The sequence below is a fragment of the Podarcis bocagei genome (genome assembly GCF_964188305.1).
Source record: "Podarcis bocagei genome assembly, chromosome: 1".
Lineage (NCBI taxonomy): Eukaryota > Metazoa > Chordata > Lepidosauria > Squamata > Lacertidae > Podarcis > Podarcis bocagei.
Window position 1 is genome coordinate 78,455,555 of NC_138125.1, and position 18,349 is coordinate 78,473,903.

The 18,349-nt window shown below is 39.0% G+C and overlaps 1 protein-coding gene across 1 annotated transcript in view; it reads right to left on the reverse strand.

The window, feature by feature from the left end:
• Positions 1-1,170: 1,170 nt before the first annotated feature.
• The window catches only part of MUC5AC (mucin 5AC, oligomeric mucus/gel-forming), a 60,647-nt gene continuing 43,468 nt past the window's right edge, over positions 1,171-18,349 (reverse strand). Inside the window, exons 35-49 of the mRNA XM_081203463.1 lie at positions 17,865-18,048; positions 15,051-15,246; positions 14,011-14,189; positions 13,082-13,151; positions 12,777-12,880; positions 11,960-11,991; positions 11,339-11,516; positions 10,287-10,391; positions 9,124-9,164; positions 7,751-7,873; positions 7,536-7,631; positions 5,709-5,828; positions 4,448-4,499; positions 3,402-3,513; positions 1,171-2,504 (exon numbers count right to left, since the gene is read on the reverse strand). Of these exons, the coding sequence (XP_081059589.1) occupies positions 2,222-2,504; positions 3,402-3,513; positions 4,448-4,499; positions 5,709-5,828; positions 7,536-7,631; positions 7,751-7,873; positions 9,124-9,164; positions 10,287-10,391; positions 11,339-11,516; positions 11,960-11,991; positions 12,777-12,880; positions 13,082-13,151; positions 14,011-14,189; positions 15,051-15,246; positions 17,865-18,048 (1,875 nt within the window). The 3' untranslated portion in view covers positions 1,171-2,221. The remainder of the gene's footprint in view (positions 2,505-3,401; positions 3,514-4,447; positions 4,500-5,708; positions 5,829-7,535; positions 7,632-7,750; positions 7,874-9,123; positions 9,165-10,286; positions 10,392-11,338; positions 11,517-11,959; positions 11,992-12,776; positions 12,881-13,081; positions 13,152-14,010; positions 14,190-15,050; positions 15,247-17,864; positions 18,049-18,349) is intronic.

Below are 18,349 nucleotides of genomic sequence, written 5' to 3' on the forward strand. Positions count from 1 at the left end.
CACATATGATAAAATGTCCCCTCCTTTTCCTTACACTTCCAACATATATTTGAACTAGTTTTGTACATTTCCCCTAACTGCACTGGTGTTATGTACCACCTGTACATCATCTTCATGTAATTCTCCTTCAATAGGGAACAATCTGTAAATTTTAAGTCAGTTTTCCATAATTTAACCCAATCTTCCATCATAATGTTGTGACCTACATCTTGTGCCCATTTAATCATAACTGATTTTACCTCTTCATCTTTCGTCTCCCATTCTAATAGTATGCTGTATGCGGCCTTCAGTAGTTTCACTTTCCCTTCAATCACTTCCGTTTGAAACCTAGATCTAGTATAACTAAATCCTTTCTTGCTGTCTTCTTTATGTGTTTCATATAGTTGTCGATAATGCAACCAACTCTGAAAGTACATTTAAAACATTTAATGCATTTCTTCCTACAACTGTATCTGGATTGACATCTGGTCTGTGTTGCCTAAACCCGAGACACCTTGCTTGTGACTAAGGACACATCAAGGCTGTCACTGTTTCACAGGTAGAATTAAATCACATACTGGATTTGGCACTATTTCAAATCAATTCTGCTTCCCAAAAATGTTGGTCTTTTTGCAGTAAGGAAAGTGAAAGGAAAATGCTTTGGAAACTGTGCGATAATAATGGCTTGCTGGGATGCTTCATAACCTCCACAGAAACAAATGAGAATGAATGCTAATGCTGCATAAACTCCATGAGAACTTTGTGCAAGCAAATCAGGATGGATGCTCAATAAACAGAATGTTTGGAAATCAGCAAGAACTCAGCAGCAGACAGTATGTACTCCAAATAAACTTCTTAACTTTCAGTATAAGATGCAAGCTTCATCAGTTCACAAAGATCTTTAGTTATTTTGGTGTGGTCTTTTTTTTTAATGCAGTGGCTTTTAAATTGCTATATTTGGGTGAGCAGTGACCAATATGCGAACTGGTCCAGTTGACATCTGAGCTATGGGGGTCTGGCATAACAGCTATGGCAGAATTGTGATCACGTGTACTGCTATGCCAGGATTGTGGTCATTATACTTCTGAGGGAAAACAGTGGCTGCTGGTCAAACTGAATGACACATTGAATTGGTGTACATCACAAAGGCAGATCAGAGTAGTAAAAAAATAAACTGAATGACACAACAGGTGCAAAATGCTAAAATTTTATTAATCATTGAAACTGTTCTCTTTAAGAAACAAATAAAAACAGCAAAAGGTAAAGATATCCCTCAACCAGGCATCATTTGACAGATGGTGCTAATACAGAAGAAAATAGTCTGTTTTCCAGAAACAAATAAATAGTAATGGTACAACGTTAAAAAATAATTCATTGTCCTAGAACAGAATTTATATTATTGATATTTACTACTTTGGTTTAAAAAGTTCTTCATATGACAATTCGGCAAATATATCTATATATCTTATGTTCATTTTGTAAACATTTATATTTTAAAAAATCCAGATCTTCATACAATTAATATGCTGATGATATCATGTAAACAGTCTTCTTCAGCAGCAACCATACTTCATGGGGAGTTTTTTTGTACAAAAATAGATCTACAAATAATATTGAGTATTATAGCCCCACAGCCTTTGAGAGGTTGAAGTTTGTAGAAAAAGGAACTTGGGGGAAAAAAAACAAAAAAGGCTGACCAAGTTATGAAAGTGAGATCTAACTTTTGCAAAGGAGATAGAGAACAGACCATGTTCACCAATGGAACTGGACACTATGAGTAGCTCTTTCTGCTCCAAAGTTATGGCTGGCTTGTGCTACTTGGTGGAGAAAATTCTTCTGGGTGTATTAGAAATGCCAGTGTCTGTACCAATGCTTTGTTAATATTGGCATCATAACTTCACAAGAGTTCAAGCTAAAATCCTTTTTTTGTCTCCCACCCTAACCTTTTATCATGCCAAATACTTTCCTCTCCAAGTTATTTGTAACTGCACAGTGTAGTCTCACAAAGGCCTTGCCCCAAGAAAAGTGTCACCTAGAATTTCTAATTGTTTGGCACCCCAAAGAAAAGAAAATACTTTTCTGTCAAGAGTAGATTTAGAAGAAGAGAAATTCATCTGTATGTTCAAGTTGCTGCCTTGGATGCTTTTTATTTCAAAACAGCAAGATTCATTTTAATTTATCTTCTGTTAATTATTGGTGTTGGTCATTTAAAAAATGTCTAGGTCAGTCCTGGCTCCTGTTTTTATTTCTGGCCAAGCTGCTGTTCTTCTTGCTGCTGCTGCTGCTGCTGCTGCTGCTCTTGCTGCTGTTCTTCCTGCTGCTGCTGCTGCTGTTCTTGCTCTCCTGGTGTTGGGCTGGGCTTCACATCACATTGATTGCTCACACACTCACATGAGTCAACATGGATGTATGAATATTCAATGGTGGAGTGATCAGGGCACATAAGTGTCACTTGCCTCTTGCTGGTTTTGGTTTCCTTACAGCATGCACATGTGTGATCCAATGTGTTAGCCTCAGAAGAGTATCTAAGAGAAAACAAAGAAGGCTTTAGCTGCTGCAGAATCAAGTCCACCACTCACACCAACCCGCAGTGCCATCATTTTGCTTTTGTTTGTATTGGAAACAATCAGTCTGACATGGTTCATTTAGAATAGATTGAGTACTGGTGTCCACTTAATTCTATTGCCTGCTGTCACACCTAAGTTTGCATTAGAGATAAATTGAGTTTTTGGGGAAGAATTTTTAAATACTGGGCCTACAAGTACCATTGTTTGAGTAAACAATCACTCTCAATATTATGGCCCACCTCAAACTCCACAACAAACTTATATACAAATGGTAAGATCACAATATAATCTATCACACTGCCTCCATGCTTTGAAAAGTGGGTATATTTCCTGGGCCAATCTCCCTCTATCATACCATTTAACATTAACAAGTCCCTCTGCCTTACAACATGGGCTAAACAAAGCTCTGAATAATTACATCTATGATCTTTAGACAGACGGGAGGTACCTCTGGCTAAGAAAATATCTGGTTCCAGAATCTGATTGTAACGGGTGTACAAATTTACATCGTTTACTCCCATATGTGCGTTAAAATCCCCTGCAATGATAAACACTGCAGTAGGATATAGTGATTCCAAAGATTCTATATAGTTCTCTAGGTCTATCCAGATAGTATTTACAGTAGTTTTTGTTGTTGTTGTTGTTGTTGTTGTCTTGACAAGAAAGTGAATTGCCTGATGTCACCTGTCAAATGAGTACATAATTGAGCTCAAAAATGAAGTGCTCTGCTTCCCAGCACAATTTTCCATGTCTTGCTAACCTGGACTTCAACTGAATGACCCCTGGACTATTTATTGGGTTTTAGAGTTTTAGAGTTCCCCGGGGGAAGGCAGCAATGCCCACTTTTCTACTTACATTGAAGAACTGCCACAGTGGCCATCGCAGTACCGTAATTCGACAGGTTCAGTAGCTTCACATCCATTATGTCTGATGAGACTTGTGATGTTCTTTGGAATACAATCTCCCGCTGTGAGAGGGGAGAACAACCAAAAACAAAAACCATCATAACTGTGTGCTCACAAATACTGCCTAACAGAAGACTGAGTAGGGTAAGGTGGTGTGTGAGTGCACATGTGCAAACTGTCGAAACTGGCAAGGAAAAATGAATTGTAGGTCCAGGGCTTTTTTTCCAGCCGGAACTCACTGGAACTCGGTTCTTGCACCTCTCAGGTGGGCACTATTGCCATTATAAGAGAACAAGGGAGGCATTCAGGCTGAGTTCTGGCACCTCTTTTTCTAGAAAAATAGCACTGGGTAGGTCCATCATAATAAGAACCCACTTCTTGATGCACTGGAATGTCAGGATGGGAGGAAAGAACATGATAAACTCCTGTACTGATCTAGTCTAATGCCACTAGCATGTTTTGACAAAGATGCCTGTGCTATACATTTGACCACAAAGACTTCTCACTCCACAGTACTAGTCTCGATGTTCACACCTATGCTGCAAAGGTGCAGAGGAAAATCTTAGCACTTTCTCTCTGCACAGATAATTTATTGGCTCACTTCCTGCCTGACCGTAGCAAATATAGGCAAAAACACAATCTACTGCAGGGGTGTGGAACTTTTTGTAGAGGGCCTTTTCCCCTCAAGCATAATCTGTTGGAACTACATATTGGTGGTAGTGGGCCAGAGTCAAAAGTGGGTAGGGCTTGAGACAAAGGTAAGGGAGGGGCACAGCTTTCCCTTTCTTTCTAACACACTTTTCATTCTCTCTCTCTCCCTTAAACCCTTTCCCCTATTTTTCTCCTCCTTGCCACCCATGTGAAATTAAGTTATGGACCACATGAAATAAGGACGTGCACAGGTAGTGCCACAGATTGCCCACCCCCTGTTCTCGTACATTGTGGGGTTTTTTTTTTGGTGTGCAGGCTTATTTTAACAATTTTGTCATAACTTACGTGGAGGTCCGCACACCTTGCAGCAGCCATCTTCACTCAGTCTCACATTCTCCTGAAAAACCAAAATGGGTTAGATGAATTTACAGATAACCTAAACAATTATTATTCTCTGAACAAATGCAGCTTCTTTGTGGCCATGAGAGACCTTCACCATTGCCAGGATTCCCTGGAAAAGTGTGCACAAAGGCAGGTAAACAATATTTGGGCCCATAGACTCCAAAGCACATTGTCTCCCACAATACAGTTAATACCTTCTATTAATTTCAAGCACTGTAGTTGGGATGCTTGAAGATTTTTACTGGGCTGCATTTTTAAGTACTAATGCAAAGATTAGAACACAGATAGCATTCTTTTTTTGCAGTTTTCTGAATTGTGATGCATTTCTGCACTTAAAAACCATGTAAAATGTATATTTCAGGTTAGAATATGTACAACAATGTTTATGTGCACATTTGGGGTAAACTAATCTCTCAATGAATAATTCATCACCTGTTTATTAGAAGTTATACCTTAAATTTCTTACTGTACACAGCATTGCCAACTATTATACAATTCTGTGTAGTAATGCTCCTACTCTCTCCTGCTTGGTATTTTGCTTCATCTTATTTACTATCCTTAGTCTGTCTAGGTTCCTTTAGTTTTGATTTATTGTTGTATTATGGTATCATTGAAAATTAATATTTTTTATGAAATGCATACAAAAGTATGTATTTTAAGGGGAAATGTATACAATATTTTGTGGGGGAAATGCATATTTACATGTGTTTAATAATGATGATAATGATAACAACAACAATAATAATAATCCACTTTTTAAAAAATTCCCTCCCCGCAATAATAATCCACTTGATACAGAATCAGGATGAAACACTTATTAAAGAATACATGTGAAACTGACATGGACCAAAATTAGACTATTTATACAGCCCTAAACAACGATTATATAACTACACGAGCATTTCATTTAGCATTTACAGTATCTAGTGAATCACACTTCTCAGATTGCATTAAATAAAGTAGGGAACTGAATAGATATATGAACAGGAACTTGATAAGGGCCCAAGTCTGACTCTGTTACTTTAGGCTTGGTTTAGGACCCTTGCCTATCATAATAATTCCAAACTACCTAAACAAACCCATATGATTTATGCATTTTTTTTAAAAAAACATACCCTCATCCAGCTTTCTTAGATAAACCCTGATCTCACTGAGTAGATAATCTAACAGACACAAAGACTTTTGATCATATTGGTAAACTTACAGGTGGGCAGTTAAGTGGAGCGCAGGGTCTTTTGGTAGGGACAGGAATATACTGGTCCTCAACCAATTCACATTCATAAGTTGTGCAGTTGTTTCCTGGATGATGCCAAATCTCCCCAGGCTGAAAAAAGTCAGAGTTATAGTTATGTTATTAGAAGCTGACACGTGATTTTTATGTCCTTCAAAGGGCTTTGATTGTATCACTAAGATAATACAGATAGGGTTAAAAAGCAAAGGAAATTTATGATAAATTTACTATAATAAGGAAAGGTCATTATGAAAACTATGTGGGAAAGAATATAGCTTTCATATTCACAGCTAGGTTTGCTTGCCTCCACTCAGCTCTACTGAGCTACCTTTATCAAACTCTAACAGAACATGTCCTCTGCTTTTGCCATCTGTTTTCATCATTGTGCATATAGTGGTGCCCTGCAAGACGAATGCATCGCAAGACGAAAAACTCGCTAGACGAAAGGGTTTTTCGGTTTTGCGTTGCTTCGCTAGACGAATTTCCCTATGGGCTTGCTTCGCAAGACGAAAACGTCTTGTGCTTTTTTTTAAAAGCCGCTTGAAGAGGCGCAGTTGCGACGGACCGTGCTTCGCAAGACTAAAAACATCGCAAGACGAAAAGACTCGCGGAACGAATTCTTTTCGTCTTGCGAGGCACCACTGTATTACACAGATGAAGGAAGGAAGAAACCCCATGTGGATTTGTTGATACAATTGAGTGCCTTCTTTCATTGCTTCATGGTCTCTGGTTGTCTCAAATGCACAAATACACACATTCTCTCTCTCTCCATGCCTATCTTCATGACAAACTGCACTGTGAAACAGTTTGGCATCACTTTGCTAAATGTGACTTCATTGGCCTCCCTGACACAAGGATTTGACCATATATAAACCCTTTAGCTCAGGCACGTGGAGCCGGAATTCTGCCCCCAGATACTCATGACTGCGTTCTGTCAAGAGAAACAGATTGTGTGATCAAATATCTGAAGGCATAGCTTGGTCACATGTGGCATCTTACTTTCAAGCATTCTCTCTGGAGTGGGATGGGTTCAAGTGGTGGATGACCACATGCTTCCCACACTTTATGGGGAGGGTGGTAGGTCAGTGGCAGAGCTTCAGCCACAGACTCAATCCCATGCATCTCCAAGTAGGGCTGAGGGAGAGCCCTACTTGAAAATTTGGGGGTTTTCCCCTTAAGAAGGTTGGGAGAGAACATAGGCTGAGTGGTACCGAAAAAGGAGAAGAAATTCTGGAGAGCCAGTGAGTTTAGACAGTTCTGAGCTAGACAGACCAATGGTCAGACTCGGTAGAAGGCAGTAGAAGGCTCCAGGTTCAATTGCTGGCACCTCTCAGGGATTTCAGGTTGCAAGTCTAAGACTTAGGAGAGTCCTTTCTAATCAGACTAGGCAACACTAGGCTATATTCATTAATAAAGCTACAATAAAAACTACACTTCAAATTAAAATAAGGCATTGGTATCTCCTTCACAGAATGTGGGGAGTCAACGCAACATTGGCTATATGGGCCAACCATCTGATAGGGCAGCTTCTTTTTTCTCCCTTTTTACTATTTTTATATAGCACAAAGTTTCACAAGCCAAAAAGATTTATACTAAAGATTTGCACTCAAAACATCCAATGGAGCAGAAAAAGGCAATGGTAGGAAAAGATAACTATGGGAATTTAAATGCAGATCTATTAATTATTGCTTCAGTTAATATCATTCATGGCCTCTAGTAAGCTTCCACTCCAAGCATGAGAAACACAAGTATGACAGAACATGAGATTGCATGTATGGGTATTCATAAAACATCAGCTACCTTGATAACCTGAACACTGGATCCCTCTTTTATAACACATGCTACCGCTGAGCATTTACCACAGCATTGTCCAGGGATTTCCTTGTATTCTTGGGCCTGTATTTGAGAAAATATGGAAAGAGATTCATAAGATCAAGGAGGTGAAATAGCTAGGTTTGCAGATAAATTCCTGAAAAGCTGGCAATTTACAAAAACAGTTTGTAACACTAACTTACCACTGGGCAGTTTTTGTCACATGCTTGTGACACACATTCCACCGTGTTTATTTGGCTTTCTGGATCTTGCTCAACAGAACATCTGCACGTTTCACAGAGGCCTCTTGGAACAACTGCTCCAGGCTAAAGAAGGGCAGAGGAGAAATGGTCCTAAATAATTCTAAACTGTTTTCATAAATCAGAAATATCACAGATGTATGCAACTGGTCTTCCTCCACCAACAGAAAGCCCATTGACCCAGCATAGGCTTCCATAAGTGTCATGAGCACGGAAGTGATTCAGTGATTCTCTCTCCTGCTATAGCTTCCTGCACCACCTGCCATGTTGTTCTGTGGGGTTCCCCAACCCTCTGAAGCATATTTGGGGCTTGGGAGGGGGGCAAGTGACACACTAGGAGGGGTAAAAACTGTAATTTGCTTTTCTTTCTGTTCTGCTGACAGAAGCACCCACTGGATCATAGAGCTATCGGTCAGTGAAGGATCACCAATTGGATGCAGCTTCTTCATTTAATCTTGAGTATACAAGCTCATTTAATCCTAAAAATGCTTGAAAATGTGTGGATTGTCTTGCTTCATCTAGCTCAGGATTCTTTGAAAGAACCCCAGCAACCAGCAGGCCCCTTTTCAACTTATGAACCAAGGTGTTTTTTTCTTTCTACCGGGATGCATAAATGTTTCCATGAAAGGGGTATATTTATCTATGGGTTGTGGAATGGATTTGGAATCGTTAATCTGGGATGAAAAAGAAATGTAGGGTTTCTAGTCCCTTCCTTTTGATCTGAACTGATAGGCAACTTATTTAAAGGGGGAAAAATTCTGCACCTTAATGCAGGATACACCGAGAATTCTCTTGGATGCTAAAGTATTTCTACTGTGAAAGCTTATAATTCATAGTTTGAATTAAAGGAAGATATGCAGGGTTTTCCCAGTAACATCATAACTTCTAAAAGCTTTTCATGGAGGGCTAAACACACTCACTATTAATCCGCATCAATCAGAGGCACCATCTTCTGAAGCACGTTGAGGGCAAAGATGCAATGTCCTGACATTGCGAGCACAGCATCACACAACATGCTGACATTGTTCCATGCCCAACTCCACCAATATGGGGGCCCGGCCCCCTCAACAACAAAAAGACACTGAGGGGGCCCACAGTGCCTATAGCATCAATCATTTCTGTGCAAATCATTTTCTTAATAAATAATTTTATTTTATTTTTAAAATAATGCTTTATGTATATTTCTTTTTTATTGGCTTGTGTAATCTAGTTTTGCTTTATTCAGCCGTGGACTGTTTTTGTGAGCAAGTGATTTATACATTTACCAAACAAACAAATTATTGCTTCTAGCATTCATTATTATAAAATGTACTTACTTTGTAGAATATGCCTTCGTCAATACAGCCGGGTATTTTCTCTGTAAAACAGAAAGGTGCAATGGAATGAATCTTAAAATTTTCTTTTCAGTGATAAGAATGGAATATTGCTGTGTACGCTACAGAGTATGCATTTTAAATGCATGTAAAACACATTCTCAGCCACAGGCTCAAATAATTCTGGAAATGGTAATTTGCCAAGGATTCTGGGAATTGTAGCTCTGTGAGAGGTAAACTAATGTTACCAGGATATATAGTGTGTCCAGAACCTTTGAAGGCAAACAAGGAAGTACCAATGTAGCTGTGATTCAAATGGTTTCTTGATGAGTGTGCAATGGGTTCTTCCAGTAGAGTTGTTTGAGGAATTCAGTCTTTTGGGAAGTATAGTACAAACTAACCTGATGTGCACCACTCATACTAATGCACAGATCAGAACTTAACTATCCACCAGATTTTAAACTTCACTGAAAGCCACAATGCAGTTCTCAGTAATTTGAATATTTCAAAATATACATTTAAATACCGTACATATTTTGAGAGAAATATATATCCTAAATAATATATGGTTTGGGAGAAAATTTGTTTAGTAAATGTAAACAGGTATTTAAATTTGAACATTCATGGTGATGGTATGGGTTTATGGGTACACACATGTGAAAGTGATGTGGGCAGGAAGTGGATGGATCCACCCTAATGTCTACTCCTAGTAACCATGCCAGGATCGAGTACACAAGCAGTAAGGATTCAGCTTGAGGTTCTGGAAACCCTACCTTGTGCAGCTTTGCAGAAATGTGTGTGTATATGTTACAAAATATCCTCTCCAAAAAGAAAATTTTACAAAATAGCCCCATTGCAAAAGAAGCCCCAACAAAACTGAGACTTGCCAGCAGCAGCTTAATTGACCAGCTTCTCAGCAGATATTAGATATATAACAAATTAAGCATCTGCTTATTCAGAACAATTTCAGGATTCTTGCAACAGGAAATAAAAACAATTGAAGAGGCAAAACGGCCACTGAAATGCCAGTTCATAGCATGGGAGGTGGGGATGGAATATGACTCATCTGGAGGGTGGGGAGTTGTAGAGAGAGAGGAAGAGAGAGGGAAGGGGGAGGGGAGAGAAGTTTCAAATACTCCTCAGAAATGTCATGTTTCAGTTCTTACCACAAGTGGCTTGAATGCAGCAATCTCCTGGCAGCTTTTGTTGTTTTAATTCATATCCTACTGGACAGGTCTCAATGGATCCAGGACAGTAACTAGTGTTGCATACTATACAAGGCAAATAATAATAATAAAGCCATAAAAGAAAATCAGGATATTTTCATTATAACAAGAACATACAGGGCATTTTTCAACACTCCAGTTATGTCCAGAGAAACATCTGCTTTGTGTCTGAAGAAGAGACGTGAATCTCTACAGGATGTTTTCAGGCTCCAACTTCCAGCCCCTGTGGCCAATGGAGATGCAGTCTAATAACAGCTGGAGGGCCACAGGTTGCCCAACTCTGCCCACCAGCACTCCTGTAGTATGGATAGATTAACCACTATGATTTGTAGCACAGGGCTTCAGTCCAATTGTAGGACCTCCTGTGGTGTAACTAATGGGAATTTACCTAAGTGAAAAAGGTACCCATTTGGAAGTGGTTGCTTTGAGCTGTTCACAATGGATTGCATCCGACATTGCAGAAGCAGAAGGAAATTAAGCATAGTGGACCTTTCCCTTTTGCCTCCTCCCTCTTCAGTCCCCCGTACCCACACAAGCCTCTTAAGCCAACAGGCTGAGAAGTGATAGCCTCTTCTACTAGACAGCATGGGATATGTTGGGTAGTCACCTTGAAACTCCCAGGAGAAATGATAGGGTATGTATGTATGTATGTATGTATGTATGTATGTATGAATGTATGTATAAAGAAGATTATGTCATTTGCAGTTTCAGTAGGAGGAAAGAATCACCCAAAAATGGGCAGAGAAAACTAACATTGGTACAAGATTTCTCCAACTGATTCTGGGCATTTCCACCCTCTCACTCAGATAACATTGTCCATAGTATTTAGCAATCCCCCCACCATCAGCCCCGGAAAAAGGCTTTTTAGGAGGATGCAGGATGTAGAAAGGAAGGGAAGGGGAAGATTGGTCGTGTGAGCTGTCTTCCGCTCATGCAGCACCGGACTGAAGCATGATATATTTTGTTTCAAACAGGCAAGAGATTGTACTTACCACATTTCATCTGAGGACAGCATTTATCTTCAGGTGTTGTGACACTGACAGGCACAAAGCCTTCAAATTCACAGCGTTCTGGGACAGGTGTTGCACATATCTTTGGTGTACACTGCACTTTAAGAGTATATTTTTCACAAGTACACTCCTGGCAGTTGCTGATCCAGCTTGCTCCAGGCTGCAAAAAAATAATTTTAAAAATTGTATTTAAAAGAAAATAAGATACATCACCCCTAAATTTGCCTTGTCAGAGATCATGTCAGAAAGAGTGCCATCAACATATATCAAGGCTGTAAATACTTAGCTGAATAATCAGTTTAATTACTTACTCAATTTTTTTTTACAAAAAGGGTGCCTCCAATTAATCAGCTGATTAAAGCCATAATAATTACTGTACAATCGGGGGGGGGGGGGCAGGACCATAGATGCATCTTAAAAGAGGCACTCTGTACTGGGTGAGACCCCTCACCTTCTGTTCTACTCAATTCACTACATCATAGTTGTAGCGCCCCCTAGGCTTGGCACCCAGCACAGGGGAACCAGTTGTGCTGCCCTGAATTGGCCTCTGCTCCCAACAGAGGTGACCCATCCACATTTCATGAAGTACATATTTTTAGTTACCTCTTTGGGCATCCCGTCTGGTCCAGTACAACCTGAAAGAAATGTAATAACAGAGATTTTTTGCACTGCTGTTCCTAAAGAGTCCTGGAGCAAATTTAGCTATCTGAGCAAACAGGCCACAGCGCCATCTGACATTGTTATCTGGGTCAAAGGGCAGTGAAAAGGTGCTGGGACTGTGAGGTGCTGCCGAGACTGAACTGTACCAGAAAGAACAACAAAAGTTCTTGTGGTGCCTTAAAGACTAAACAACTCTGTGGGAGGAGTTCAACATAGTGCTAGTTAAGTCAGCACAAGCATTTCTTGACTCCTTCAGAGCCAGATGCAGGGTTGCATGGAGGGAGGAGAAACAGGGAATGCCCTGCTGCATTGGTGGAAGACCTTGCGCAGGCTTCTGCTAGCATGGCTCATTCGTTGAATCCTGCTTGTTATTTATAATTATTTAAGCTGCTGCAAGACTCTTTGGCTATTTTTGTTGCAACAGACTAACATGACTATCCCTCTGGAAGTTGTGGTCAGGGATGTCATGTTTGAAGGATACATGGAAATTCCTCATTGTATCAAGACTCTATTTCCTTCTGAAACTCGTGCAAGGTGACTACTGATCACATAGCATTCTCTTGAGTGATTATTACTGCTTATTGAGTTACTCCTGATGTTTCTGGAAATCACTTTCTCTTGGGTATCTAAGGGTGCTTCTGTCTCCCTGCTGAGGCTACCTAGATTAGGCTGACCTGAATTGCAGCTGAGGAACCCTCCACTCCATATAGTGTTGCTGCAGTATGGTACCCTCTGCTGTCCTTGAAATAAAAACACTTACCACATTGTTCTACACAGATATCATTGAAGGAGTTGAAGAGCTTGGTTCCAGGAGCACAGAAGCAACCTTCAACTATGCCAGTGCCATTATGCTGACTAGCCCTGCTGCAGAAAGAAAGCATGGGTTACGGTTATACAGCACCCTTTTGCATTGTGAAAATTCAGCCTGTGCCTTGAATCATCAGCACTGTTAAGAGCGTGATGACTCTGAACTGAGTTCAAATCCAGCATGCTATTGACTGCATAACACTGGCTCCAACAACTGGAGTGAAACAGACCTAAACAGAGATTCCGTTCTTTCCTTACCTATTATCACATGTGGGAGGGTTGATAGAGCCACATGGGTCATATACTTTGCCTTCAGGACAGCTGTATGCTAAACATGGTGAGAAAAATAGACCAAGCTGAACATAAAGACATACTTTGATACACTTTACATTTACAGCTACTGCAGCTACAGTATGACTTTCCTCACACTCTTTCTCTCCTTTTACTGGTAGTTAATAGCATGGAAGGGTCTCTTTGTTAAAAAGAAGCAAACAGAAACCAGCACCCTAAAATTCTAGCCACATTTCAACATGTTTAGTTGCCATATATTCTGCTTCTATTCATATAATTGTTTTTATTAGATACAGTGGTGCCCCGCAAGACGAATGCCTCGCAAGATGAAAAACTCGCTAGACGAAAGGGTTTTGCATTTTTTGAGTCGTTCCGCAAGATGAATTTCCCTATGGGCTTGCTTCGCAAGACAAAACGTCTTGCGAGTTCTTGCGAGTTTGTTTCCTTTTTCTTAAAGCCGCTAAGCCGTTAATAGCCGCTAAGCCGCTAATAGCCGTGCTTCGCAAGACGAAAAAACCGCAAGATGAAGAGACTCGCGGAACGGATTAATTTCATTTTGCGAGGCACCACTGTATGCTTCCTGTGAACATGATGGCACATTCCTGTGATCCTAAAGACAGAACACTATACTTAAATGAACAAGAAGGGCCCAGACTCTAGATCTCATTTGGACATCTGCCCTCTTAAAGCCTCAGTAAATGTATAGCTGAAGAGGTTCTCAAAGGCTGAGAATGTCCTCTCATCTTTCTGTATTTTAGTCATTAAACTACAATTCTCTAAGATGGATCTATTTACAAAAATAAAACTGACACATTCAAAGTATTTAATGAACAAGGCTCCCATGGCTGTATAATTTGTGGAGAAACTGTGGCATTGATTAACACTCCAGTACTTACGGCATGAACCATTAGTCTTCGCTCTCCAGTCAATGCAAACACCTTTAGAGGCACAGAGTGAAGCATATATCTCTAAGCCTGAACACTGCATGGTGGTATTGACTATGTGGCAAGAATCAAAGGAGCAACCTTGGTGGAAGGGCTTTGGAGGTATGATTTGATGGCAATCAGAGAAGACTCTGTAAAAAAAAAATCACAAAGACATGATAATCAGGGAAGACTCCGTAAAAGATATCATAAACACTTGACATGAATATACATTTTTGAATATGACTATTTTCACTTCTGGGATTTGAAGAGCTGGAAAACAGGATTTTTAAAAAAGGTTTCTCAGGGCTGAATGTTCATCATGGTATACAATTTCACGCACATGAAATTCAGCTTTCACTAATTTCAGTTATATTCACAACAGAATTGTAGCTTTCTGGAAGAAAGATGTGGTATGGTGCAAAACAAGTCTGCTTTAAATGCACAGCAAATGAGTTGATTGCATCAAAGGTCTCCCAGGAGCCTTTTTAAAAAAGGGTTGTCGCAAACTAACTTTCAAACAAAGTTTCACAAGCCAAATTTCCAATAACAGCAACAAGAATATTATAACCTAGGGTTGCCATACATCCGGAATTTCCCGGATATAGCTCGGATTTGGTCAACAACGTTTGTATTGTATTTCACTTTTTGAAATATGGCTAGCCTATTATAACTGTAAATTGATTTTTTTCAGTGAATTTGTGGGTTTGATATGCAGGCTTGAAGAAATGTGAAGCTAGATGTGTTAAGACACCCTCCGCCCCGCAGACCTTTATAGTAAGAGGTAGGGCTGTCTAGAACATGAGCTAAAGGGCCTTTTATATAGCTGTTCTCTTGTACAGAGAAATCCTATGCATGTTGGCTCAGAACTACAGCCCACTCTATTCAGTAGAGTTGACCCTGAGAAAGTTGTGCATCAGACTTTAACATTATTTCCCCTTCTTCTTCCATAGGATACTTTTATTATATTATCTAAGCAGGAAAGCATACATTAGAACAATTTTCCAACTTACTCGCTCAAAATTATATCGCAAACAGGGGAAGGTTTGCAAGGTACTGCGGGTGTTGGTGTGACAGGAAGTACTGTTTTGTTTTTGCAGTAGTTCTTCTTCTCATCATCGACTTTCCAATGGGGAGCCATGTAGGGACAACTGGTTATCTCACCAGTTGGTAAGCGACATTCATCTTTTCTGTCATTTGTACAGGTACCTGGGGGAAAACAAAACAGAATCAGAACAGAATGGAAGGTAGAGAGTTTTATATATTTGCAACAAACTACGCAGTGTTTTGCATTCAGTGCAATGCTAGAATCACTGAAATACATAAAATTTAAATCATGCTATTGATTGAAGAAACATTCTCCTTTCTTTTGAAGCAAATGTTGTGCTATTCCATTCTGGGTTTTCTCCTTCTCAAAATTTTCAGCAGTATCCAGGATACCTGGCATCCAGGATTTGGGGGGAAATAAATGAGTTTTTGAGGAGGAGGGGCAGTCAAACAGAGAAACCAAGGTGCTTTTTGAAAACAACAAAAGTGGACACGACAAGGTTGCCCAATTTCTCCACTGCTTTTTATATCGGTCTTTGAGGTTTTGTTAAACATGATAAGAAAGGACCAAGAGATCAAAGGTATACAAGTGGGAGTTAAACAGTATAAATTGAAAGCATTTGCTGATGATCTAGTATTGACCCTACAGGAACCAGAATCTAGTACAAAAAGGGTATTGGAACTGATTCAAGAATTTGGGCAAGTAGCAGGTTTTAAGCTGAATAAGATGAAAACTAAGGTTTTAGAGAAAAATTTAACTGTAAATGAGAGAGAGGAATTTCAGGAAGAGACAGAACTAACATTGGTTAAGAAAGTGAAATATTTAGGGGTTAATATGACTGCTAAAAATGTAAATTTATTTAAGGATAATTATGAAAAATGTTGGATTGAAGTGAAAAAAGACTTAGAAATATGGTCAAATTTGAAGTTATCATTGTTAGGCCAAATTGCTGTGATAAAAATGAATGTGCTGCCAAGGATGTTGTTCTTGTTTCAAACATTACAAATTTTGGATAAGATGGATTGTTTCAAGAAGTGGCAGAAAGACATTTCCAGATTTGTTTGGCACGGCAAGAAGCCTCGAATAAAATTTAAGATATTAACTGATGCTAAAGAAAGAGGTGGATTTGCCCTGCCAGACCTAAAACTCTATTATGAATCAGCTGCTTTTTGTTGGCTGAGAGAATGGCTGCTACTTGAAACCACTGATGTGTTGGACCTAGAAGGTTTTAATAATGTATTTAGTTGGCATGCATATTTGTGGTACAATAAGGTAAAAGCACATAAAGCGTTTAAAAATCATATTGTTAGAAAAGCATTGTTTAATGTATGGATAAGATATAAAGATTTGTTAGGAAAAAAAACCCCAAGATGGTTGTCACCAATGGAAGCGAAGGCACAGAAAAAACTCAATATGGAGGCCAAATGGCCGAAATATTGGGAAATTCTGGAACAAGAGGGAGACAAACTAAAATTGCAGAGCTTTGAAAAATTGAAAAATAAAGTGCGAGATTGGCTCCATTATTATCAAATAATGAAGGCATATACTTTGGACAAAAAAGTTGGTTTCCAGGTGGAAAAATCAAAATTGGAAACAGAATTGTTAGATTCCAAAATCAAGAATTTGTCAAAAATGTATAACTTGCTGCTGAAATGGAACACTCAGGATGAAACAGTGAAATCAACTATGATTAAATGGGCACAAGATGTTGGACATAATATAATGATGGCTGACTGGGAACAGTTATGGACCACAGGTATGAAATTTACGGCATGTAAATTTTTTAAGAGAAAACTTAATGAAAATGATTTATAGGTGGTATATGACACCAGTCAAGCTTGCAAAAATTTACCATATGCCTGACAATAAATGTTGGAAATGTAATGAGACTGAAGGCACATTCTTTCACCTTTGGTGGACGTGCCCAAGGATTAAGACATTCTGGGAGATGATTTATAATGAAATGAAAAAGGTATTTAAATATATCTTCTTGAAGAAACCAGAGGCCTTTCTCCTAGGCATGGTCGGCCAAATGGTGCCAAAGAAGAATAGAACCTTTTTTATGTACGCAACAACAGCAGCAAGAATACTCATCGCGAAGTATTGGAAGACACAAGATTTGCCCACCCAGGAAGAATGGCAGATGAAGTTGATGGACTACCTGGAACTGGCGGAAATGACGGGCAGAATCCGAGACCAGGGAGAAGAGTCGGTGGAAGAAGATTGGAAAAAGTTTAAAGACTATTTACAGAAATACTGTAAAATTAATGAATGTTAGAAAAATGTTGGAATAAAGTTATATGGCTTTAGTAGAAATGTTATAAGGAATTAAGTACAGATAGGTTAATAGAGCATTAAAGGAAAAAATAAGGTTAGAATGAGTTAAGATAATTATAGGATAGAAAACAGAGGAAGATGGAAAGGAATTGCTGAAATAATTAACAGAAGTGGAATACAAAAAGGGAGGTGTGAGGAGGTCGTGGAAATAAGTGAATGAAAGATGGGATAATGAAATTGGTTGATTTATTTTATTGTCTTAGTTTTGTTTTGTTAATTTGATGTGTTGTATTGTATTGTTTTTCTTTTCTTTTTTCTTCTTTTAGTGTTTTTGGAAAAATAATAAATATTATTTAAAAAAAAAGAAAACAACAAAAGTGAAACTGAAATGAAAAACATGGTTCTGACTTCACTTTAAATTGGTAATTGGTTCGAAAGAGTGAACCAATAGTTGATGGAACAACATGGATTTTCATGGGAGTAAAGCATTATTTTCCCTTACCACACTGTCCTTCGGTGTTGTTGCCAAATTTGCTATATGGAAGTTTTATTGAGAAGATCAAACCGCTGAAGGTGATGACAGCCCCAAGCTCAGGAATCTCAACTACCATGTTGACACCAACCATGGAGACAAAAATGCCATCTTTCTGGAAGCCTGGGTTGACAATCTTACCATCAAAGTAGATCTGTAAATGAGATTAATGTTGCAACAATGAGGAATTCTCTTTGCTTTGCTATGCTTTTTTAAAAAGTAATTTATTTACTTTTGTAGATATGTTGTTAAATTATTTATTATGGAATTTATATTCCACTTGCTCTACAAAAATAAACTTAAAGTACATGAATTGAATCTACACAAACGGCACTTCTGCATCCACATAAGATGTTTGACAATTTTCCCTGAATGTCTAAGAAAGAAAGGAGGAGTGTGATTGTATTAGGAATTGTGAGACTGAAAATCACTTTGAATCCCAGTCTTGCTGTGCT